Raw genomic sequence first — 27,171 nt, 5'->3', positions numbered from 1 at the left:
AGTTGGTTAAGTGTTTTTCTAAGGACCGCCCCTGTGACGTAACGTTGAAGTGATGTGATATAAACTGATGTAATAATGCAGCCGACCACCAGAGGGAGGCAAATACACGTTTTTTCGACAGAGGACGTTTAAATGGCTGTGTTTTGACAAATAAAATGGTGAGAAATCAATAATATAATCATGAAAGCATATTTTTACAGTAATTCTTGGGCCGTTTTTGGGGGACTGTCAAGACATGGGAGTTCCTTAAACCAAAATACATGGGAGTTCCTTTAACCAAAATACATGGGAGTTCCTTTAACCAAAGAACATATGAGGTCCTTTAACCCAGCAACTATAAAACAATGACATATTACTAAGCAAGTCAGATACTGTATACTCACTTCAGGCGGTCTGATGTAATGGTCATCAGCATGTAAACGTCCAGAGAACACTGATTAGAGACAATGGCATTTAACGCAGAGATTCCATAATTACACAAGATTTTCCATTAGAATAGCCTAACCAATGGAAAGCTGTGGTGATAAGGGACACGGCTCACAGCCAAAGCAATGTGTGTGTGTACTGTGGGTGGTGCCTGTCCACACATTACGTCATAGCCTACTGTACAGTGCAAAACGGCAGCAATCAAGTATATAAGAAGACTATTACTTGAATTGGTTTACAGAAGACGAAAACCCTGGTTAAAATAGTGATATTCTGAGGTAAGAAACTTTAACCAACTTTGATGGCTAATGTCCCTGGGGGAGTAAGATTTCAATGCCGTAGTACATCTTACTACTGCTTTGTTATTCATCAGAAGTGATCATGTTTCCATTTGCAATTATTGAATAAATTATAATTGATTAAAGACCAATTTACTTAATCTAGATAGCACGAAAAAGGATCATTTTTTTATATTTTACCTTTATTTAACTAGGCAAGTCAGTTAAGAACACATTCTTATTTTCAATGACAGCCTAGGAACAGTGGGTTAACTGCCTTGTTCAGGGGCAGAATGACAGATTTGTACCTTGTCAGCTCAGGGATATGAACTTGCAACCTTTCAGTTACTAGTCCAACTCTCTAACCACTAGGCTACCCTGCCGCCCAGTGGGTAACATTACCTAGTAAGTATGATAGAGAATCATGTGGGTAACATTACCTAGTTAGTATAATAGAGAATGATGTGGGTAACATTACCTAATTAGTATGATAGAGGCTCATGTGGGTAACATTACCTAATTAGTATGATAGAGGCTCATGTGGGTAACATTACCTAATTAGTATGATAGAGGCTCATGTGGGTAACATTACCTAGTTAGTATGATAGAGGCTCATGTGGGTAACATTACCGAATTAGTATGATAGAGGCTCATGTGGGTAACATTACCTAGTTAGTATGATAGAGGATTGTGTGGGTAACATTACCTAGTTAGTATGATAGAGGCTCATGTGGGTAACATTACCTAGTTAGTATAATAGAGGCTCATGGGGGTAACATTACCTAGTTAGTATGATAGAGGCTCATGTGGGTAACATTACCTAGTTAGTATGATAGAGGATCATGTGGGTAACATTACATAGTTAGTATGATAGGGAATCATGTGGGTAACATTACCTAGTTAGTATAATAGAGGCTCATGTGGGTAACATTACCTAGTTAGTATGATAGAGGCTCATGTGGGTAACATTACCTAGTTAGTATGATAGAGGCTTATGTGGGTAACATTACCTAGTTAGTATGATAGAGGCTCATGTGGGTAACATTACCTAGTTAGTATGATAGAGGCTCGTGTGGGTAACATTACCTAGTTAGTATGATAGAGGCTCGTGTGGGTAACATTACCTAGTTAGTATGATAGAGGCTCATGTGGGTAACATTACCTAGTTAGTATGATAGAGAATCATGTGGGTAACATTACCTAGTTAGTATGATAGAGGCTTGTGTGGGTAACATTACCTAGTTAGTATGATAGAGGCTCATGTGGGTAACATTACCTAGGTAGTATGATAGAGGCTCGTGTGGGTAACATTACCTAGTTAGTATGATAGAGGATCATGTGGGTAACATTACCTAGTTAGTATGATAGAGGCTCGTGTGGGTAACATTACCTAGTTAGTATGATAGAGGCTCATGTGGGTAACATTACCTAGGTAGTATGATAGAGGCTCGTGTGGGTAACATTACCTAGTTAGTATGATAGAGGATCATGTGGGTAACATTACCTAGTTAGTATGATAGAGGATCATGTGGGTAACATTACCTAGTTAGTATGATAGAGGCTCATGTGGGTAACATTACCTAGTTAGTATGATAGAGGCTCATGTGGGTAAAATTACCTAATTAGTATGATAGAGGCTCATGTGGGTAACATTACCTAGTTAGTATGATAGAGGCTCATGTGGGTAACATTACCTAGTTAGTATGATAGAGGCTTGTGTGGGTAACATTACCTAGTTAGTATGATAGAGGCTCATGTGGGTAACATTACCGAATTAGTATGATAGAGGCTCATGTGGGTAACATTACCTAGTTAGTATGATAGAGAATCATGTGGGTAACATTACCTAGTTAGTATGATAGAGGCTCATGTGGGTAACATTACCTAGTTAGTATGATAGAGAATCATGTGGGTAACATTACCTAGTTAGTATGATAGAGGCTCGTGTGGGTAACATTACCTAGTTAGTATGATAGAGGCTCATGTGGGTAACATTACCTAGTTAGTATGATAGAGAATCATGTGGGTAACATTACCTAGTTAGTATGATAGAGGCTCATGTGGGTAACATTACCTAGTTAGTATGATAGAGAATCATGTGGGTAACATTACCTAGTTAGTATGATAGAGGCTCGTGTGGGTAACATTACCTAGTTAGTATGATAGAGGCTCATGTGGGTAACATTACCTAGTTAGTATGATAGAGGCTCATGTGGGTAACATTACCTAGTTAGTATGATAGAGGCTCATGTGGGTAACATTACCTAGTTAGTATGATAGAGGCTCATGTGGGTAACATTACCTAGTTAGTATGATAGAGAATCATGTGGGTAACATTACCTAGTTAGTATGATAGAGGCTCATGTGGGTAACATTACCTAGTTAGTATGATAGAGGCTCATGTGGGTAACATTACCTAATTAGTATGATAGAGGCTCATGTGGGTAACATTACCTAGTTAGTATGATAGAGGCTCATGTGGGTAACATTACCTAGTTAGTATGATAGAGGCTTGTGTGGGTAACATTACCTAGTTAGTATGATAGAGGCTCATGTGGGTAACATTTGGAATCAAGAGTCAAAGCCAAATGAAATAGCCAACATTTTTAGGTTGTCAGTTGTAATTTGTCAATTTTCAACATTGACTTCCCTGAAACCATATTTAGTTCATTCAAGGAGTCTAGTTGTACTTGGACTTTTAATTACACTGGTGAACTTACTGCACCCACCTTTATATATATATACTACATGTGTTACCATGTTTCATCACTTTCAATTACATTTTTGATTTGGATGGTAACATTTATTGTGTGAATAATATATTGAAAAAATATAAAGCACTTTCTGGAAAGGCACTTTTGCAAAACTAGGGAGCCTACGATATGCTGAAGGATAGACTTTTTTTAATAGTGTTGCATAGTTGTTTTGCATAGCTGTTACATTGCTAATTGTCATCAAAACTTAATAATGTGATTTATATTTAGGCTCCACCTAGTAACTCAGACTATTTCATCATTTCGCCCTGCTAACAGATCCTGCATACAGTACAACAATGCCTCCTCCCGGTGTGTGTATGAGTATAATGCAGGAGCGCCACAAGAAAGAGGGCGTTGGGAGTCTTGCCAACCCAGAGAAACACAGCAACCAAGACTTTCAGCAGCTGACGCAGTACTGTTTGGCCAGAGGAGTGAGGTACATCGATGAGATGTTCCCCCCAGACCATAACTCCATTGGTGATGGGCTACTTCCCCCTGATGACATGGGCAGAGTGGTGTGGTTGAGACCAGCGGTATGACATCATCCCGATCTGCACACATTACAGCACAGAGTGTTAACTGATTTTAATGTGTAATTGTGAATAGAAATTATAAACATTATTAATAGGTGTAATGTGCGCATTCACTCTTACAGAAAATGGTACAGTATCCAGATTTTATCCTTGATGGACTTTCAAGGTTTGACTTTGGGCAGGGAATGGTTGGTAAGTGGATTTGGTTGTAAGCAAGCATCAACACCACACCATGCCCCCACCACACCATGCCCCCACCACACCATGCCCCCACCACACCACACCATGCCCCCACCACACCATGCCCACACCAACTTCATGCCCCCACCACACCATGCCCCTACCCCACCATGCCCCCACCACACCATGCCCCCCACCACACCATGCCCCTACCACACCATGCCCCACCTCACCTTGTCCCCACCACACCATGCCCCTACCACACCATGCCCCTACCACACCATGCCCCCCACCACCCCATGCCCCCACCACACCATGCCCCTACCACACCATGCCCCCACCACACCATGCCCCCACCACACCATGTCCCTACCACACCATGCCCCCACCACACCATGCCCCCCACCACACCATGCCCCTACCACACCATGCCCCTACCGCACCATGTCCCTACCTCACCATGCCCCTACCACACCATGCCCCTACCACACCATGCCCCTACCACACCATGCCCCCCACCACACCATGCCCCCACCACACCATGCCCCCCACCACACCATGCCCCCCACCACACCATGCCCCCACCACACCATGCCCCCTACCACACCATGCCCCTACCACACCATGCCCAACCTCACCATGCCATTTGCATTACAAATGTCATGATGTGCATAAACTTGTCATTTTTTAGGAGATTGCTGGTTTCTTGCTTCCATTGGGGCTTTGACGTTCCAGCAGCACATTCTGGAACAAGTAGTACCCCTAAACCAAAGCTTTAAAGAGGATTACTGCGGAATATTCCACTTCAGGGTAAATTACCTCAGGCTCAGTATAATATCTTTGTGAGAAATGTGTTGACCTATTACAATAACTGTCATTCGTAAAGGGTTATTAAGTAATGAAAAGGTTCTCAGTGGTATTGAGAACAATACTGAATAATGACTCTCTCTACTTAGGCTACGTCTTTCTCAAGCCACGTAGAGAATATTCTCTGTAGGAATCTTTGTCCTCTCCTCCTATCTTTCAGTTCTGGAGGTTTGGGAGGTGGGTGGACGTTGTGATCGATGACAAGCTACCAACAGTTGACGGCAGGCTCATTTTTGTTCATTCAAAAACTCCCAATGAGTTTTGGCCCGCCTTGCTGGAGAAAGCCTATGCCAAGTATGTGAGCCACATCAGTTGGTTATAAAACAGTTTAACACTTCCTTGATGTAGGACTTAATGACCTGTCTTCTTCTGGCAGGGTGTGTGGGCCACATCAGTTATTTATATAAGGAACTTAATTGTCGGTCTTATTTACCTGTTTCTTCTGGCAGGGTGTGTGGCTCCTACGCAGACATGAATTTAGGGACCCCTGCAGAGGCTATGATGGACTTCACTGGAGGGGTTCACATCACATTCAAGCTCACTGATGCTCCACCAAATCTGTGGGACCTCCTGTTCAGAGCTGTCCAATCCAAATCTCTGATGGGGTGTAACACACCTCAAGGGGTGAGCAGCACGACCACCCCCTGAAACACCACGATGGCTCTTTAAACAAGCCAGTTAGTAGAGCAGAAATGTAGCGTAACTCAAAGTTACCACGAATCATGCACCGATGTCCAGATATATGAGAATATGATAAGTTACCACGAATCATGCACCGATGTCCAGATATATGAGAATATGATAAGTTACCATGAATCATGCACCGATGTCCAGATATATGAGAATATGATAAGTTACCATGAATCATGCACCGATGTCCAGATATGAGAATATGATAAGTTACCATGAATCATGCACCGATGTCCAGATATATGAGAATATGATAAGTTACCATGAATCATGCACCGATGTCCAGATATATGAGAATATGATAAGTTACCATGAATCATGCACCGATGTCCAGATATATGAGAATATGATAAGTTACCATGAATCATGCACCGATGTCCAGATATATGAGAATATGATAAGTTACCATGAATCATGCACCGATGTCCAGATATATGAGAATATGATAAGTTACCATGAATCATGCACCAATGTCCAGATATATGAGAATATGATAAGTTACCATGAATCATGCACCGATGTCCAGATATATGAGAATATGATAAGTTACCACGAATCATGCACCGATGTCCAGATATGAGAATATGATAAGTTACCATGAATCATGCACCGATGTCCAGATATATGAGAATATGATAAGTTACCATGAATCATGCACCGATGTCCAGATATATGAGAATATGATAAGTTACCATGAATCATGCACCGATGTCCAGATATGAGAATATGATAAGTTACCATGAATCATGCACCGATGTCCAGATATATGAGAATATGATAAGTTACCATGAATCATGCACCGATGTCCAGATATATGAGAATATGATAAGTTACCATGAATCATGCACCGATGTCCAGATATATGAGAATATGATAAGTTACCATGAATCATGCACCGATGTCCAGATATATGAGAATATGATAAGTTACCATGAATCATGCACCGATGTCCAGATATATGAGAATATGATAAGTTACCATGAATCATGCACCGATGTCCAGATATATGAGAATATTAGTTCGTAAGCGTAGTTGAAGTTCAGACTTTAACATCTCTTAACCCAAAAGAGACGAAGGCTGTGTTCATATTGGGTCATATTTTGTGACTGAAACCTCTGTTGTGTTACGGTCCAGTTACTTCACTTTATAATTCCTGTAATAACCTGTGTCTATTGTTCTGTAGGAAACATCAGCAAACACGGTGGCCCCCAACGGACTAGTGAGGGGTCATGCTTACACCGTCACAGGGGTCAAACAGGTACTGTATGGAACTAACAATCTGAGAGAAATGCTTTGGAGCTGATATCTTTTGGCCATATGCTCTCTTTCCTTTATTGCCAAGTAGAAACATTGTTTGCTTTGTCAGAATAGAGCCAGCTATTTACTTTAGTTTCACCTGGAGGGAAATGGGTGAGGAAGTGTGGTATAATTCTGCCATGAACAATTTACCCTATCCCTGTGTAGCGAACATGAGTTGGACTCGTGGTCTTGTGATGAGGCAGCCTTGCCTGAGACTTCTAAATTAGTGCCAGCATTCGGTCCGCTATGGAATTCCTCTTGGTCTAATGGTCAAGATGCTGGATTGTCACATCGGGGACCCAGATTCATTTCCTGCTCTGAGATTACAGCTGGTGTTCATTCTGGTTTCTTCCACAGTTCAGGAGCCAAGGCAGGCCAGTGAATCTGATCCGCCTCTTCAACCCCTGGGGCCGGGGAGAGTGGAAGGGAGACTGGAGCGATAAGTATGAACTAGCTATTCACAATAGATAACTTTGTTCATTAGATTCTTCCTCAGTATGTGTAATTGTTCTGTTTTGCTGTATCAGCAGTATAGTCTACATATTTTGTTTATATATACACTACCTGTCAAAAGTTTTAGAACACCTACTCATTTAAGGGTTTTTCTTTATTTTTACTATTTTATACATTGTAAAACAATAGTGAAGACATCAACACACTCAAATAACAGATATGGAATGATGTAGTAACCAAAAATCTAATCAAACATATATTTTATATTTGAGATTCTTCAAATAGACACTCTTTGCCTTGACGACAGCTTTGCACACTCTTGGCATTCTCTCAACCAGCTTCATGAGGTAGTCACCTGGAATGCATTTCAATTACTTAAGAGTTAATTTGTGTATTTTCTTTCCTTCTTAATGCATTTGAGCCAATGGTGTTATACAGAAGATAGCCCTGTTTGGGAAAAGACAAAGTCCATATTATCAAATAAGTAAAGAGAAATGACAGTCCATCATTATTTTAAGACATGAAGTTAAGTCAATACGGAAAATGTCAAGAACTTTGAAAGTTTCTTCAAGTGCAGTGATGAAACTGGCTCTCATGAGGACCTCCACAGGAAATGAAGACCCAGAGTTACCTCTGCTGCAGAGGATATGTTCTTTCAAGTTACCAGCCTCAGAAATTGCAGCCCAAATAAATGTTTCACAGAGTTCAGACACAACTCAACATCCACTGTTCAGAGGAGACTGTGAGTCAGTCCTTCATGGTCAAACTGCTGCAAATAAACTACTACTAAAGGACACCAATAAGAATAAGGGACTTTCTTGAGCCAAAAAACACAAGCAATGGACATTAGACCAGTGGAAATCTGTCTGGAGTCCAAATTGGAGATTTTTGGCTCCAACCACCCTGTCTTTGTAAGACACAGAGTAGGTGAACGGATGATCTCCGTATATTTCCCCACGTAAAACATGGAAGAGGAGGTGTTATGGTGTAGGGGTGGATTGCTGCTGACGATGTCTGATTTATTTAGAATTCTATGTACACCTAACCAGAATGGCCACCACAGCATTCTGCAGTGATACACCATCCCATCTGTTTTGTGCTTAGTGGGACTATAATTTGTTTTTCAACAGGACAATGACCCAACACACCTCCAGGCTGTGTAAGGGCTATTTGACCAATAAAGAGAGTGATAGAGTGCTGCATCAGATGACCTGGCCTCCACAGTCACCCGACCTCAACCCAATTGAGATGGTTTGGGATGAGTCGGACAGCAGAGTGAAGGAAAACAGCCAACAAGTGCTCAGCATATGTGGGAACTCCTTCAAGATTGTTGGGAAAGCATTCCAGGTGAAGCTGGTTGAGAGAATGCCAAGAGTGTGCAAAGCTGTCATCAAGGCAAAGTGTGGCTGTTTGAAGAATCTAAAATATATTTTGATTTGTTTAAGTCTTTTTATGGTTACTACATGATTCTATATGTGTTATTTTATAGTCTTGATGTCTTCACTATTATTCTACAATGTAGAAAACATTAAAAAAATGAAGAAATTATTAGGTGTTTTAAAACTTTGGACCGGTAATGTCCAGAGCCTAGTCTCTGGAGCACTACCACTAGCTAACCAGTGGCCTTACCCGCATTCAAACTATTGACATGTTTGTACTTCAATCAGGTCTTCCATGTGGCAAACAGTGAGTCCTGACGATCGGAAGATGTGTCTGTCAGTGAAAGAGGATGGGGAATTCTGGTAAACCATATTATAATGCAGAAATTTGTTTTTGCAGACCATGTAAATATTTTGTTGTAAGCGATTAACACATGCAGTACAGTGTCAGTACACGTCTATACTGATATTTCAATATCAGAACCAATTCAAAATTTTGGTTGACTTCTCAGGATGACAATGGAAGACTTCTGTAGGCACTTCACAGATGTGACTATCTGCTGTCTGTGCCCTGATTTTCTCGACGGCAACTCTAAAGGTCTTTGGACACACTCCTTACATGATGGGAGATGGGTTGCTGGAACCACTGCTGGTGGTTGCATGAATTTCCCAGGTAAATCTTAGCTTGATTGACACAGAATTATATGCAGTTCATGAATTTCCCAGGTAAATCTTACCTTGATTGAAAGGTTTTTACTTTCATCAAGGAATTATTTGCAGTTGATGACTATAAATTACCAGAATTTACCGTCAACATGTACATATTTTTGTGTCTCCCAGACAGTTTCTGGACCAATCCCCAGTATCGGGTGAAGATTGGGGGATTGAGCGGTGTCTGCTCTGAGACACAGGGCGACAACAACATGTTGGTGTCTCTGATGCAGAAGCCTGACAAGAGAAACAGACGCCTGGTCAAAAGTCTCCACATCGGCATCAACATCTTTGAGGTCAGTGCCCTTCTTTGGTGCACGCCTTTCGTTATGTTACATACTGTAGTTTATCTCAACTTTATCCCCAAAAAACATGTACAGATTGAAGCAAAGCTACGTGCTTCCTCTGAGGACTTTGTTTCACTGTTATTGTCCCATAAACTGTCATGTCAGTAGTTAAACGGGAGATCTCTTTGTAAGGTCCTCTTACGTATGTTGGCACTGTGCAGTTCTCAATGCAAATATGCCCATTTGTGAACCTTCATGTATGATGTTATCCCAGAACAATACATTCAACTGGCCCAGGTATGCTATTGTTCCTGCAATTTAATTGTCTTTGTTTTACTTTCTAACAGGTGCCTGCCCAAGTAAGTAACTTTTAAACATACATTTCACAAATAACGTTATAAAAGTTAGAGCAGGCACTAGACTATCTGGCCAATATAATGGATCATCACATGTGGTAGAAATGTCTTCAAGCTCCAGATTTGAATTGGAAATGATCTGCAGCCTTAAGTAAAACATTCTATGATTGTGATCTCAGTTCAAAGGACAGAGGGGGAAGTTTCCTGCCTCCTTCTTCAACAGCAATGTGCCTGTCGCCCAAACGAAGAACTACCTGAATGCTCGAACAGTGGTGGTGTTCTCCAGGCTGAAACCTGGTGAATACCTGATCGTGCCATCAGCCTTCAACCCAAACGAAACCGCCTCCTTTATCTTGTCCATCCTCTCCAAGGTGGAGGCCCACATCCAGTAAGCACAGCTCCTCCCCATTCATAATGAAAGGGTTGTTTATCCAAGTTACATCATTTCATATTGGTTTCCTTACAAATACAGTTAGTTTAAGATGATTCGGACATAAAGCGTGAAAAATGTATCCAAAGCATGGATTGCGGTCCTAGCTTATCCATAGATTGCTTTCAGGGAAACCAATATGGAATTTTGTAACTTGGGTGAACTATAATTAATGTCACATATTTTTTTACAGTCAGTGATCATAGCAAATATTAGGACCGGGATTCAATCCGTTTGCGCCTGTAAACAATGCACCAAAGGTCATTTTCAATTGAGCCAATATCTGCAATGTTTTACTGTGAATGCAATCTCTGCGAACGCTGTAGCTTTGACTTTAAAATCTACATTATCAACACGGATTGAATCCTGGGCTGAGTTTCACTATCATTTATGGTTTCCTAACAGAAACAACAGTGTTCATTTTTTTCCTCAGTGAAAACTCAAATGACCAAGATATTGTGGAAATCCCAAAGGTATTTAAGGAAAACCTTATTTCATCCCACATGTAGATATGTAGATATTGAGGGAATTCCCAAGGTATTTAAGGTGAACCGTGTATTTTTTATTTATCTTCTGATATTGTCTTCCTTTTTAAAAACGTATATTTCATTTTTTTTAGCCCATGCCTACTCACAATAGAGCAGATATGGACAACAAACAAACTCTGTTTCGACAATATTCTGATCAGGCAAGTTCCTAATATGTTTCATTTGAACACAAAACAAGGCTATGTGAAATTAAAACACAAAAACTAATAAAAATTATAGCATTTGAGAATATTACTACTTTTTAACAATTGTTAAACTATATATATATTATATATATATATATATATATATATATATATATATATATATATATATATATATATATATGTGTTTTATTTTCACTGAAAAGTTTGAGGAGGTGGATGCTGAACAGCTTCAGAGGATTCTACATGAAACTCTCCTCCAAGGTATGTAGAGAGAAAATCAATCACCACAGAGATTCCCAGTCATTTGTCACCAAAAGCAGGAGTTTGAACAGACATACATTAGTTGTGATGAGATCAGAATCACACACAAGGATACGGTGTGTGTTTGCTGAGCAATGAGTTGCTTGGTGGAATCTGTAGGATTTCTTTTAATGTGCCAGCCTTTTTCCCATTTTTACACAGGATATGCAAAGAAAACACAAGGCTTCAGCTTGGAGTCCTGTCGAAGCATGGTGGCCTTAATGGATGTATCCTTCATGAGCTTAGTGACAGTCTCCCATTATGTTTTCTGCCGTGAAACATCTTGAACACTACTTTACAAGAGTACATTGTTCAAAACTCCCATGTAGCAGTAAAATCTGTGAATGAATGTAGAAGTTTTTGCAATGACCCTTAGGCCCTGTTTATAGCTGGTGCTAACATGCACCCTTTGTCCTGATTGTTTCTACATCCTGATTGTGCTCACCTTTGTAGACAGGTTATATAGTTGTGGCCAAAAGTTTTGAGAATGACACAAATATTAATTTTCACAAAGTCTGCTGCCTCAGTTTGTATGATATAAATTTGCATATACTCCAGAATGTTATGAAGATTGATCAGATGAATTGAAATTAATTGCAAAGTCCCTCTTTGCCATGCACATGAACTGAATCCCCCCCAAAACATTTCCACTGCATTTCAGCCCTGCCACAAAAGGACCAGTTGACATCATGTCAGTGATTCTCTCGTTAACACAGGTGTGAGTGTTGACGAGGACAAGGCTGGAGATCACTCTGTCATGCTGATTGAGTTTGAATAACAGGCTGGAAGCTTCAAAAGGAGGGTGGTGCTTGGAATCATTGTTCTTCCTCTGTCAACCATGTTTACCTGCAAGGAAACACGTGCCGTCATCATTGCTTTGCACAAAAAGGGCTTCACAGGCAAGGATATTGCTGCCAGTACGATTGCACCTAAATCAACCATTCGGATCATCAGGAACTTCTAGGAGAGCGGTTCAATTGTTGCCAAGAAGGCTTCAGGGCGCCCAAGAAAGTCCAGCAAGCGCCAGGACCGTTTCCTAAAGTTGATTCAGCTGCTGGATCGTGGCACAACCAGTACAGAGCTTGCTCAGGAATGGCAGCAGGCAGGTGTGAGTGCATCTGCACGTGTAACAGTATAACTTTAGACCGTCCCCTCGCCCATACCCGGGCGCGAACCAGGGACCCTCTGCACACATCAACAACAGTCACCCACGAAGCATCGTTACCCATCGCTCCACAAAAGCCCTTGCAGAGCAAGGGAAACTAGCGCGAACACCGCTAACTAGTTAGCCATTTCACATCCATTACACACGCACAGTGAGGAGAAGACTTTTGGAGGATGGCCTGGTGTCAAGAAGGGCAGCAAAGTAGCCACTTCTCTCCAGGAAAAACATCAAGGACAGACTGATATTCTGCAAAAGGTACAGGGATTGGACTGCTTAGGACTGGGGTAAAGTCATTTTCTGGATCTGGACAGTGATCAGGAAACAAAGCATCAATATTTTGGGTCCATGGCCAGGAAACTCCCCAGACCTTAATCCCATTGAGAATTATTTAAATCATAATTATAACGCCTTCTTAAATAATTGACATGTGGCACCATTGACTTATGACATCAATATGTGTTTTAAAATAAATAACTGCATATTATTTGTAAAGACTACCAGTGAAATAATTAGTATACAATTAGGGACCAGGAAATATGGTCTCAATGCAGACACAGTGGACAGATAAGAGACAATACCATTCCACTGGGTACAAACTGGATAATAATCAACATCATTTGTCAATGTATTGTGACGTGGAATCTATGTGGAAAATAGATTGGATTTTAAAAAAAAGTCAGTTGCACTGTTATTTTGAGGGTCAAATTTCCACAGGATTATGTCATCATGGTGACCAAATTTCCACATAGACAAACCTTATATACGATATTTTGAATTTGTTTTCATTAAAAAAAAGTCAGATCTTCATGTAATATCCACTAATACAAAAAAAACAATAGGCTGGGCAGCACCTCCTACTTGAGAGTTGATCTATCTACAGCACCTCCTACTGGAGAGTTGATCCATCTACAGCACCTCCTACTGGAGAGTTGATCCATCTACAGCACCTCCTACTGGAGAGTTGATCTATCTACAGCACCTCCTACTGGAGAGTTGATCTATCTACAGCACCTCCTACTGGAGAGTTGATCTATCTACAGCACCTCCTACTGGAGAGTTGATCCATCTACAGCACCTCCTACTGGAGAGTTGATCTATCTACAGCACCTCCTACTGGAGAGTTGATCTATCTACAGCACCTCCTACTGGAGAGTTGATCCATCTACAGCACCTCCTACTGGAGAGTTGATCTATCTACAGCACCTCCTACTGGAGAGTTGATCTATCTACAGCACCTCCTACTGGAGAGTTGATCCATCTACAGCACCTCCTACTGGAGAGTTGATCTATTTACAGCTACCCGTTGGTCTACCATTCAGGGTTATAACCAAGCCCTGCTTATCAAATCAAATTTTATTGGTTGTGTATACTGATTTTGCAATGTTATCACGTGTCACAAAATGCTTGCTCCAACTAGCTCCAACAGTGCAGTACTACCTAACTAAATGCTTGTGTTCCCAGCTCCACCAGTGCAGTACTACCTAACTAAATGCTTGTGTTCCCAGCTCCACCAGTGCAGTACTACCTAAATAAATGTTTGTGTTCCCAGCTCCAACAGTGCAGTACTACCTAACTAAATGCTTGTGTTCCCAGCTCCAACAGTGCAGTACTACCTAACTAAAGGCTTGTGTTCCCAGCTCCAACAGTGCAGTACTACCTAACTAAAGGCTTGTGTTCCCAGCTCCAACAGTGCAGTACTACCTAACTAAAGGCTTGTGTTCCCAGCTCCAACAGTGCAGTACTACCTAACTAAATGCTTGTGTTCCCAGCTCCAACAGTGCAGTACTACCTAACTAAAGGCTTGTGTTCCCAGCTCCAACAGTGCAGTACTACCTAACTAAAGGCTTGTGTTCCCAGCTCCAACAGTGCAGTACTACCTAACTAAATGCTTGTGTTCCCAGCTCCAACAGTGCAGTACTACCTAACTAAAGGCTTGTGTTCCCAGCTCCAACAGTGCAGTACTACCTAAATAAATGCTTGTGTTCCCAGCTCCAACAGTGCAGTACTACCTAAATAAACGATTGTGCTCCCAGCTCCAACAGTGCAGTAGTATCTAACTAAATGCTTGTGTTCCCAGCTCCAACAGTGCAGTACTACCTAACTAAATGCTTGTGTTCCCAGCTCCAACAGTGCAGTACTACCTAACTAAAGGCTTGCGTTCCCAGCTCCAACAGTGCAGTACTACCTAACTAAAGGCTTGTGTTCCCAGCTCCAACAGTGCAGTACTACCTAAATAAATGATTGTGTTCCCAGCTCCAACAGTGCAGTACTACCTAACTAAATGCTTATGTTCCTGGCTCCAACAGTGCAGTACTACCTAACTAAATGCTTATGTTCCCAGCTCCAACAGTGCATTAATACCTAACTAAATGCTTGTGTTACATTTACATTTACATTTAAGTCATTTAGCAGACGCTCTTATCCAGAGCGACTTACAAATTGGTGCATTCACCTTATGACATCCAGTGGAACAGCCACTTTACAATAGTGCATCTAAATCTTTTAAGGGGGGGGTGAGAAGGATTACTTTATCCTATCCTAGGTATTCCTTAAAGAGGTGTTCCTTAAAGAGGTGTTCCCAGCTCCAACAGTGCAGTAACACCTAACAATACACGCAGACCCCAAAACATAAAGAAAGGAACTAGATATATATATATATGTACACATTTATTACGTTACAGCCTTATTCTAAAATGTATTAAATAAAAACATTTGCTCAGCAATCTACTCACAATACCCCATAATGACAAAGCAAAAACACATTCTTCGTAATTTTTGCTATTAAAAAATAATAATAAAAAATAAAAAAAACGATTTACATTTATATTAAGTATTCAGACCCTTTGTTATGAGACTTGAAATTGAGCTCAGGTGCATCCTGTTTCCATTGAACATCCTTGAGATCTTTCTAAATCTTGATTGGAGTCCACCTGTGGTAAATTCAATTGATTTGACATGATTTGGAAAGGCACACACCTGTCTATATAAGTTCCCACAGTTGACAGTGCATGTCGGCTACCAGCTGGTACTCTACCTTGCACCTTAGAGACTGCTGCCCTGTGTACATAGTCACTGAACACTGCACACTTTAATAATGTTTACATACTGTTTTAACCACTTCATATGTATATACAGTATTCTAGTCAAGGCTCATCCAATAAAACAATTCATACAGTGGCTTGTGAAAGTATTCCCCCCCTTGGCATTTTTCTTATTGTGTTGCCTTACAACCTGGAATTAAAATACATTTTTTTGGGGGGGTTGTATCATTTGATTTACACAACATGCCTACCACTTTGAAGATGCAAAATAGTTTTTATTGTGAAACAAACAAGAAATAAGACAAAAAAACTGTACTTGAGTGTGCATAATTATTAACCCCCCCCACCCCCCCGAAGTCAATACTTTGTAGAGCCACCAGTATCTCGTGGTATGTCTTTATAAGCTTGGCACATCTAGCCACTGGAGCAAAACTGCTCCAGCTCCTTTAAGTTGGATGGGTGCACAGCAATATTTAAGTCATACCACATATTCTCAATTGAAGATCTGCTTTGACTAGGCCATTCCAAGACATTTAAATGTTTCCTATTAAACCACTCGAGTGTCGCTTTAGCAGTATGCTTAGGGTCATTGTCCTGCTGGAATGTGAACCTCCGTCCCAGTCTCAATCTCTGGAAGACAAACAGGTTTCCCTCAAGAATTTCCCTGAATTTAGTGCCATCCACCATTCCTTTCAATTCTGACCAGTTTCTCAGTCCCTGTTGATGAAAAGCATCCACACACCATGATGCTGCCACCACCATGGTTCACTGTGGGGATGGTAGTCTCGGGGTGATGAGAGGTGTTGGGTTTGCGCCAGAAATAGCCTTTTCCTTGATGGCCAAAAAGCTCAATTTCAGTCTCATCTGACCAGAGTACCTTCTTCATTATGTTTGGGGAGTCTCTCAAATGCTTTTTGGCGAAAACCAAATGTGATTGCCTCATTTTTTTCATTAAACAATGGCTTTTTTCTGGACACTCTCCCGTAAAGCCCAGCTCTGTGGATTGTACGGCTTAAAGTGGTCCTACGGACAGATACTCTAATCTCCGCTATAGAGCTTTGCAGCTCCTTCAGGGTTATCTTTGGACTCTTTGTTGCCTCTCTGATTAATGCCCTCCATGCCTGGTCCGTGAGTTTTGGTGGGCTGCCCTCTCTTGGTAGGTTTGTTGTGGTGCCATATTCTTTCTATTTTTGAATAATTGATTTAATAGTGCTCCGTGGGATGTTCAAAGTTTTGGATATTTTTTTATAACCCAACCCTGATCTGTACATCTCCTCAACTTTGTCCCTGACCTGTTTGGAGAGCTCATTGGTCTTCATGGTGCCACTTGCTTGGTGATGCCCCTTGCTTAGTGGTGTTGCAGACTCTGGACCTTTCAGAACAGGTGTATATATACTGACATCATGTGACAGATCATGTGACACTTAGATTGCACCCAGGTAGACTTTATTTAACTAATTATGTGACTTCTGAAGGTAATTGCTTGCACCAGATCTTATTTAGGGGCTTCGTATCAAAGGGGGTGAATACATATGCACGCACCACTTTTCTGTTTTTTATTTTAGATAATTTTTTGAAACAAGTTATTTTTTAAATTTCACTTCAACAATTTGGAATATTTTGTGTATGTCCATTACATGAAATCCAAATTGAAATCCATTTAAATTACAGGTTGTAATGCAACAAATTAGGAAAAATACCAAGGGGAATGAATACTTTTGCAAGGCACTGCAGTTAGTTCCACCAACATAAAAAAGACCACATAACTAAACACAATGGCTTTAGCCCATTACAGGGCAAAATGTACAGACTTTTTATATTTTGCCTTTGTAGATTTCCTTAACCATTCCTTCTCCAGACATCAATCACTGGAAAATTGAACAGTTCTGAATTTCTACATCTATGGAGAAAAGTTACCGTGTACAAGGTAAATTCATTAGCACGTGTGGTAAAAGGTTATTAAACATCTAATTACAGCCTCCCGGGTGGCGCAGTGGTCTAAGGCCAGTGACAGGCCCTGAGACTCTGGGTTTGAGCCCAGGCTCTGTCGCAGCCGGCCGCGACCGGGAGGTCCATGGGGCGACGCACAATTGGCCCAGCGTCGTCCGGGTTAGGGAGGGTTTGGCCTGTAGGAATATCCTTGTCTCATCGCGCACTAGCGACTCCTGTGGCAGGCCGGGCGCAGTGCACGCTGACCAGGTCGCTAGGTGCACTGTGTTTCCTCCGACACATTGGTGCGGCTGGCTTCTGGCTAGGATGCGTGTTAAGAAGCAGTGCGGCTTGGTTGGGTTGTGTTTCGGAGGACGCAAGACTTTCGATCTTCGTCTCTCCCGAGCGAGCCCGTACCGGAGGTGTAGTGATGAGACAAGATAGTAACTACTAAAAACAATTGGGGAGAAAAATTGGGGAGAAAAAAGGGGGTAAAATTAATTTTAAAAACAAACAAACAAATAATACTATTTTTTTCCAGAATACCTGAAAATATTAATATTTTCTTATATCTTCCAGGACATCTTCTTACGTTCAGATGTGAACCATTCTGGAATGTTGTCATTGAGTCAACTGAGGAACGCAATCATGGCTTCAGGTAACTTCTGGCTAGACCAACAAACAGGGCCTGCCACTGACCTTAGATAACCGTACCTGCTTACAGGGACTCATGTAAAAAAACAGCCACCTAACTAACTGACATCAACGCATGACTGAAGAGTTAGGACTGTCAAATTAGGATGACCAGATGGATTAAAGTAACCTCTGCCGTTACGACTAAACAGCAGTCTGTTTGCTGCTCAATAGTTTAAAGTTTAAAGTTTTTTTATTAGTCGCATGTATACAGGAAACACATGCTATACACCGTCCAATGAAATGCTTAGTTGCAGGTTCCTTCTCTACCATACAACAATAAGAAGGAATAATAAAGGATAAGAATACCAACATAAAGTAAATGGCTCAGTAGAATAGAATAAACAGTTTAGCATCAGTATAATACAGGAAGGCACAATTTATAGTCCAATATTTACACGTGGTTTGGGGAAGGAGGAATTGGGGGGGGGCAAGTGTTTAATTTGTGCAGTAATTATTATTTAGCAATCATAATAAGAGTCTGGTCACATGTGATGTGTGTGTAGCGTGTGATGTGTTTGTAGCGTGTGTGTGTGTGTGTGTGTGTGTGTGTGTGTGTGTGTGTGTGTGTGTGTGTGTGTGTGTGTGTGTGTGTGTGTGTGTGTGTGTGTGTGTGTGTGTGTGTGTGTGTGCGCGCGCATGAGTGAGTGCTTGTGTTCTACGGTGCGGAGAATCAGAGCAGGTGGTCGGTCCTGTTAGGGTTTGAATCAGAGCAGGTGGTCAGTCCTGTTAGGTTAGAATCAGAGCAGGTGGTCGGTCCTGTTAGGGTTAGAATCAGAGCAGGTGGTCAGTCCAGTTAGGGTTAGAATTATAGCGGATGGTCAGTCTAGTTCAAGTGTTCAGCAGTCTGATGGCTAGTAGATACCAACAGGCTCTGAGACAGTTTCTATCAGACCTCATGCTCTGATACCATCTGCCTGACAGTAAGGGAGAGAACAGCTCTTGGCTGGGGTGTGTGGGGTCCTTGATGATGCTTACTCAGGCAACTTTTCGAGTAGATGTCCTGGATTGGTGGGCGCACGGTCCCAGTGATGTACTGAGCAGTCTTCATCACCTGCTGGAGGGCCTTGCAGACATGGACTGAGCGAATCCCGCACCAGGCTGTGATGCAACCAGGTCACGATGCTGTCAATGGTGCAGAGGTTGAATTTGGAGAGAAGCTAAGGTGGCATACCACATATCTTCAGCAGCCTAAGGAAGTAGAGACGCTGTTGCTCCTTCTTGACAAGAGTGGTGGTGTCCATGTCAAGTCCTCTGTGATGTGGATGATGAGGAACTTAAAACTTCAGACTCTCTCTACTGCATTCCCATTGATGTGGATCGGGGCATGTTCCCTCCTCTGCTTCCTGAAGTCAACAATCAACTCCTTTGTTTTTCTGACATTGAGGGAGAGGTTGTTGTCCTGACACCACAATGCCAGTTCACTTACCTCCTTCCTATAGGCTGACTTGTCGTTGTTGGTTATCAGGCCTACAACCGTGGGGTCATCAGCAACCTTATGATGGAGTTGGTGTCGTGCAAAGTCACACAGTGGGTGAACAGGGAGAGACAGTATGGAGGAAATGTTGCTTCCAATCGTTACAGACTGTGGTCTGTCCATCAAGAAATCCAGGATCCAGTTGTGTTGGTTGTTATCCAGACCCTGAGATCTGAGCTTCGTGTCGAGTTTGTAGGTAGAAATAGTGTTGAATCCTGAACTATAGTCAATGAACAGCATTCTCACGTAGGTGTTTCTCTTGTCCAGATGTGTTACAGCCGCGTGAATAGCGATGGACATGGCATCTTCTGTGGATCTGTTGGAGCGGTAGGCTAATTAGAGTGGATCCAGTGTGCATGGCATGCTGGCTTTGATGTGGGCCATTTACCAGCCTCTCAAAGCACTTCATTAGGACTGGGGTGAGAGCAACAGGGTGACGAGCACCTTGTTTTTCTTGGTCACTGGGACGATGGTCCTTGAAGCAAGGTGGGCAATACAGCCTGGGACAGGGACAGGTTGAAGACGTCCGAGAAGACCCCTGCCCAGTGGTCAACACACTCTGAAGACGAGGCCAGGGATGCCTTTTGGGCAGGAGGCTTTGTGAGTATTCACTCTTTTGCGAGTCTTCCTCACGTCAGCCTCGGTGAGAGAAAGACCCTGGACCCTGAAAAGCAGCGAGAGTCTTCCTGGATGGCACGGTATTGACTGCCTCGGTATTGACTGCCTCGGTATTGACTGCCTCGGTATTGACTGCCTCGGTATTGACTGCCTCGGTATTGACTGCCTCGGTATTGACTGCCTCGAAGCGAGCATAGAATGTGTTAAGCTTGTCTGGGAGGGAGGCAAAAATGTCTAAAAACCTATTTTCACTTTGTCATTATAGGGTGGATTGTGTGTAGATTGATGTGGATTGTATTTTAATTTCATCCGTTTTAAAATAAGGCTGTAATGTAACAAAATGTGTCAAAAGTCAAGGGGTGTGAATACTTTCCGAATGCACTGTATATTCCCCAATGTTGATGGATGAGTCCTGGGTGGATGAGTCTTTGAACATATTCCAATCAGTATTCTCAAAACAGTCCTACATCATGTTTTTCTCGTGGGGCAGGATACATGTTGGTGATATGCCTATTACATTTTTTATTTGAAATGTGCTTGGTTAAAATCATCTGTGACAATAAATGCTGCTTCCAGGGAGAGGACTTTTTCTGGCTAATTATCTTGTATAGTTCGCTGAGTGCCAACTTGGTGTTTGTACACAGCTTTAATAACACACGTGAATTCCCTCGGCATATAGTGGGGTCAGTATTTTAACATTTTAACAACTGAAACTCCATGTCGGATGAACGTGAGCTCGAGATCTTTTCAACTTTGATACACCAGGAATTGTTGACGAGGAAACATACCCCTAACCTTACTCTTAACAGAAGCTGCCGCTCGATCGATATGGAAAATTTAAAAGTTGTCTGGTTGAAAAACAAAGACACAGCATTCCCTGATGTCTGTCCGCGATTGAAGCCTTGCTCTGAGTTCAAAGTTTATTTTCCAGCGATTGGACATTAGCCATCAGGATGCTAGGAAGAGGAGGACATGTAGCCAGTGTTTACAGCCTAGCTTGGAGTCCCCTAGTGATTGGACATTAGTCATCGGGATAACAAAGGAGCGAATGTAATATAGAGATAAAAGTGTGTAGCTTCCGATTTCATGATCCATAAGGCTTTTCGTTCCTAGAAAATTATTGTGCAAACATTCTGAGTCAAAAACAATGGAGTAATTAATGTAAGAATAGCAATAAAAAAGCAAAGTTGAGCAGGAACCGTCAAGACACACGCCCTCCTCAGGGCCGACATCTTAATACCTGTGAAATAACTGTGGCATAAAAGTGTGAGGTCTGTCTGTCCTCCACAGGGGTCAGGCTGAGTGACAGTCTGTTGAACCTCATTGCTCTGCGCTACGGTGGATCTTCTGGAAACATCAGCCTGGAGAGTTTCATCAGCCTCGTTCTACGCGTGGACCGCATGGCCAGTAAGTCCACAACTAAAATGAAAAGGAGACCAATTTTTTTTTCCCGCTGGGATTAAAAATTTTCCATCAGTGGCATTCTAATGAGCGCGTACAGTTAGGCTTTCGTGGCACTCACAGGATCATCCTAGTTAGTTTTGCAGGATGAGTGTTTGAAGCCGTGGCCTTTGTATAATTTAATAAATTGTGTAATTCATTCCACTTTCAACAGAAATATTCAGACAACTCAACGAGGGAGGGGCCATATCTCTTCGAGACAATGAGGTAATAAACTGTTAATAATGCACCAGGGACTTTCAACTCTGATCCTGCAGTACGAGGTGTACGGGCTTTCACTCCAGCCCTGCAGTAACACACCTGATTCAGTTAATCACGGTCCAGACTGAAGGCCATAATTGGCTGAACATTTTGCATCAGGTGTGTTAGTTCTAGGCTGTGCTGGGCTGCAACAACAGCCCTAAAGTCTTGCTTCGATTGGTCTAAATCGCAGCAAACCTTCCGATGATTGATTGTAGACAACATAAAACGTTGCCTTAAACCAAAGGTCACACGTGTGTGCAAGCAGCATATTCTTATCTGAGAGATGCGAAGCTTGTGCAAAAATGTCATCAAGACAACAAAAAAAAAGGGTGGCTATTTGAAGAATCTGAAATATAAAATATATCTTTGATTTGTTTAACACTTTCTTGGCCACTACGTGATTTCATATGTTTCATAGTTGTGATGTCTTCATTATTATTCTACAATATAGAAAATAGTTAAAATAAAGAAAAACCCTTTAATGAGTACAGTAGGTGTCCAAACTTTTGACTGGTCCTGTATATACACAGAAACATATGTGGACACACCTTCAAAATAATGGACTAAGCGATTCCAGCCACAACCGTTGCTGACAGGTGTATACAATTGAGCACACAGCCATAAAATCTCCATAGACAAACATTGGCAGTAGAATTGGCCCGTACTGAAGAGCTCAGTTACTTTCAACACGTGGCACTATTAAACAAGTCAGTTTGTCAAATTCCTGCCCTGCTTGAGCTTCCCCGGTCAACTGTAAGTGCTGTTATTGTAAAGTGGAAACGGCTAAGAGCAACAACTCATAGAACGGTACCGCCGAGTACTGAAGCGCGTAGCCTGTAAAAAAAATAGTCTGTCCTTAGTTGCAACATCAGCACGAGAACTGGTCGTTGGGAGCTTCGTGAAATGGGTTTCCATGGCCGAGCAGCCGCACACAAGCCTAAGATCACCATGCGCTATACCAGGCGTCGGCTGGAGTGGTGTTAAGCTCGTCGCCATTGGAAACGTGTTCTCTGGAGTGATAAATCACACTTTAATCAATCACCAATATTTATAAAGCCCTTTTTACATCAGCAGATGGCACAAAGTCGTTAAACAAAAACCCAACCTAAAACTCAAAACAGCAAGCAAGCAATGCAACGCATCAAGCAAGTCCAAAGGGCGAATCGGTGCTTGGCGGATGCCAGTAGAACGCTTCCTGCCCCAGTGCATAGTGCCAACTGTAGAATTCGGGGGAGGAGGAATAATGCTCTGGGGCTGTTTGCCATGGATCGGACTTGGCCCCTTTGTTCCAATAAAGGGAAATATTAACGCTACAGCATACAATGATATTCTAGACTATTCTGTGCTTCCAACTTTGTAGCAACAGTTTGGAGAAGACCCTTTCCTGTTTCAGAATGACAATGCCCACTTACACAAAGCGAGGTCCATACAGAAATGGTTTGTCAGTGTGGAAGAACTTGACTGGCCTGCACAGAACCCTGACCTCAACTGACCTTTACTTACAGAACCCTAACCTTTATTTAACTAGGCAAGTCAGTTAAGAACAAATTCTTATTTACAATGATGGCCTAGGAACAGTGGGTTCCTTGTTCAGGGGTAGAATGACAGATTTTTACCTTGTCAGCTCGGGGATTTGATCTAGCACCCTTTCAGTTACTGGCCCAATGCTCTAACCACTCGGCTACCTGCCGCCCCATATACAAATCCTTCCCATAAGAGTGGAGGCTGTTACAGCAGCAAAGTGGGGGGGACCAACTCCTTATTAAAGCCCATGATTTTGGAATGAGATGTTCGACAGATCAGGTGTCCACATACTTTTGGTCACGTAGTGTAAGAACCTGAAATACACCGTCTGAGATGCAGTTATCCAGAACAACTTTAGCAATATGTTAAGATGTCATTTCATTGTTTCTATTTTATATGACTAATGAACGTGTCGTTTTTTCCTTTCCTTTTTCTTCCAGTGGATGTACCTTACTATGTACGCATAAACAACAGACCTAATAGGATGGACAGAAGACCGTTAGAATCGTAAGGTTTGAAAGAGTTCAATGACGGTGCTTTGCTGGACAAATCAATAAACTTCAATAAACTTCTCCGTGACAATTTCAGAGTATTTCGTTGCACTTAAAAAACTTGATGGAGCATCTTGATTAATAATCCCGAAGCACCTTCTTTTGCACCAATCCACACGCTTGTCTTTTCTAACGAGCACTGACTTTGCTGATAGCTACTTTAAAGGAAGAATTGTATTTAGGCTACTATGACTGAGGTGTGGTTGTCTCCCCGAGCCATCTTAAGATGGATGCACTAACTGTAAGTCTGATAAAGGACAAAAAGCCGCCATGAAGGCAAAGGATAGATACTTTGAAGAATCTCAAATAGAAAATATATTTTGATTTGTTTAACACTTTTTGGGGGGGTTACTACACGATCCCATATAAGTTATTTAATAGAAAACAGTACAAATAAAGAAAAACCCTTGAATGAGTAGGTGTATTGAAACTTTTAACTGGTACTGCATTTGTATATATATATATATATATATTTATATATATATATATATTATATATATGACAAACTTTACATTTTTTATATACATATATATATAAATGTAAATTATGTCATATATATATATATATGACATACTTTACATTTATATATATATATATACATATGACATACTTTACATTTATATATATATATATATATGACATACTTTACATTTATATATATATATATATGACATACTTTACATTTATATATATATATATGACATACTTTACATTTATATATATATATATATTACATACTTTACATGTATATATATATATATATTACATACTTTACATTTATATATATATATGACATACTTTACATTTATATATATATATATATATATATTTATATATATATCTATATATATAAAACATACCTTACATTTATATATATATATGACATACTTTAGAAACAGATGAATGTAATTAATATAACACAATTCTAAAGAATAAAGTAATGGCTTATATTGCTGTATTAAACAGCTTTTAAATACATTGAACCAAATACAGCCTATTAATACCGTAGCTGCATACTGAGAGAGAGCATGCCAACCTATAGTATAGGCCCTGCAGCCCTGCATTTAGAAACTACACCATGTCCGGGCCAGTAAAATTCTGTTCACGCTAGTAGATTTTTGGCCAACTGGCCCAGACGTGCCAGGGAGAAAAAAAAAGTTAACGTTGGAACCCTAGCCTACGAATAGGAACCAGAGTTTAACCTTAACAGGTCATGAAATCAGGAAAAACTTCCAGGCCCCAGAAAAAAAAACATGCACAGTTTGCCACAACACGTTTGGAACCTGTGGTGCAACCTCTGAACAGTACTCTTGACATCGATTGGTTCATAGTCTATAAAACATTACGGGTTACAGTCTGGTACATTACATGAGATTACATATTACATTACATATTGCTAACCTGAAGTACTGCAAGCAGAATTTTTTTAAATTATTATTATTTTTTTAACCTTTATTTAACCAACCAACTAGTCAGTTAAGAACACATTCTTATTTTCAATGACAGCCTGGGAACAGTGGGTTAACTGCCTGTTCAGGGGCAGAACGACAGATTTGTACCTTGTCAGCTCAGGGGTTTGAACTCACCATATTGCAACCTTCCAGTTACTAGTCCAACGCTATAACCACTAGGCTACGCTGCCACCCCAAGAATATACTACACTGTCACCATATTGCTAACCTGAAGTACTGCAAGCAGAATATACTACACTGTCACCATATTGCTAACCTGAAGTACTGCAAGCAGAATATACTACACTGTCACCATATTGCTAACCTGAAGTACTGCAAGCAGAATATACTACACTGTCACCATATTGCTAACCTGAAGTACTGCAAGCAGAATATACTACACTCTCACCATATTGCTAACCTGAAGTACTGCAAGCAGAATATACTACACTGTCACCATATTGCTAACCTGAAGTACTGCAAGCAGAATATACTACACTGTCACCATATTGCTAACCTGAAGTACTGCAAGCAGAATATACTACACTCTCACCATATTGCTAACCTGAAGTACTGCAAGCAGAATATACTACACTCTCACCATATTGATAACCTGAAGTACTGCAAGCAGAACATACTACACTCTCACCATATTGATAACCTGAAGTACTGCACCTATCTGCCAGGTAACTCACCTCCTCCCTGTAGGCTGTCTTGTCATTGTTGGTAATCAGACCTACCACCGTTGTGTCGTCTGCAACTTGATGATTGAGTTGGAGGAGTGAGTGGCCACACAGTCATGGGTTAACAGGGAGTACAGGAGGGGGCTGAGCATGCACCCTTGTGGGCCCCCTGTGTTGAGGATCAGCGTAGTGGAGGTGTTTCCTACCTTCACCACCTGGGGGCGGCCAGTCATGAAGTTCAGGACTCAGTTGCACAGGGCGGGGTTGAGATCCAGGGTCGCAGAGATTAATGATGAGCTTGGAGAACACTATGGTCCCTTCTTCATTGTTCATTCCTCCTGCAGCCGTTGGATAGGTCTATAATTTACTTTCACTTGCCCACTATAATGCACAATTAGCCTACCGGTTAGAGTACTCAATCTAGTGGGCCAGTAGGTTTCTAATGGGCTGAAATCTGGTGGGCCGCTGTAGGATTATAATGGGCTGCAATCTGGTGGGACTGCTGTAGGTTTATAATGGGCTGCAATCTGGTGGGCCGTTGTAGGATTTAAAATAGGGTTGCAATCTAGTGGGCCGCTGTAGGTTTATAATGGGCTGAAATCTGGTGGGACTGCTGTAGGTTTATAATGGGCTGCAATCTAGTGGGACTGCTGTAGGTTTATAATGGGCTGAAATCTGGTGGACCGCTGTAGGATT

At 41.4% G+C, this 27,171-nt stretch overlaps 1 protein-coding gene and 1 long non-coding RNA gene across 2 annotated transcripts; one reads left to right on the top strand and one right to left on the bottom strand.

Moving 5' to 3' along the window:
* Positions 1–541: 541 nt before the first annotated feature.
* On the top strand, positions 542–24,757 carry LOC127906023 (calpain-1 catalytic subunit-like). The gene is made up of 22 exons (XM_052496397.1): positions 542–704; positions 3,737–3,993; positions 4,116–4,185; positions 4,865–4,983; positions 5,201–5,334; positions 5,490–5,664; positions 6,914–6,988; positions 7,387–7,472; positions 9,150–9,224; positions 9,374–9,534; positions 9,702–9,868; positions 10,207–10,218; positions 10,395–10,603; positions 11,079–11,118; positions 11,265–11,333; positions 11,543–11,600; positions 11,802–11,866; positions 17,704–17,772; positions 18,354–18,432; positions 21,853–21,969; positions 22,178–22,230; positions 24,231–24,757. The coding sequence occupies exons 2-22, from the start codon at positions 3,757–3,759 to the stop codon at positions 24,255–24,257; spliced, it is 2,097 nt and encodes a 698-aa protein (XP_052352357.1). The 5' UTR covers positions 542–704; positions 3,737–3,756; the 3' UTR covers positions 24,258–24,757.
* Positions 24,758–25,939: 1,182 nt separating this feature from the next.
* On the bottom strand, positions 25,940–26,550 carry LOC127915819 (uncharacterized). The gene is made up of 3 exons (XR_008092359.1): positions 26,406–26,550; positions 26,214–26,357; positions 25,940–26,165 (listed from the first exon to the last, which is right to left on the bottom strand). It is a non-coding gene; the product is annotated as an uncharacterized LOC127915819 (long non-coding RNA).
* Positions 26,551–27,171: the final 621 nt, after the last annotated feature.

The sequence above is a fragment of the Oncorhynchus keta genome, chromosome 35, assembly GCF_023373465.1.
Source record: "Oncorhynchus keta strain PuntledgeMale-10-30-2019 chromosome 35, Oket_V2, whole genome shotgun sequence".
In the NCBI taxonomy this organism is placed as follows: Eukaryota; Metazoa; Chordata; class Actinopteri; order Salmoniformes; family Salmonidae; genus Oncorhynchus; species Oncorhynchus keta.
This window is presented reverse-complemented; position numbering and strand designations above follow the sequence as displayed.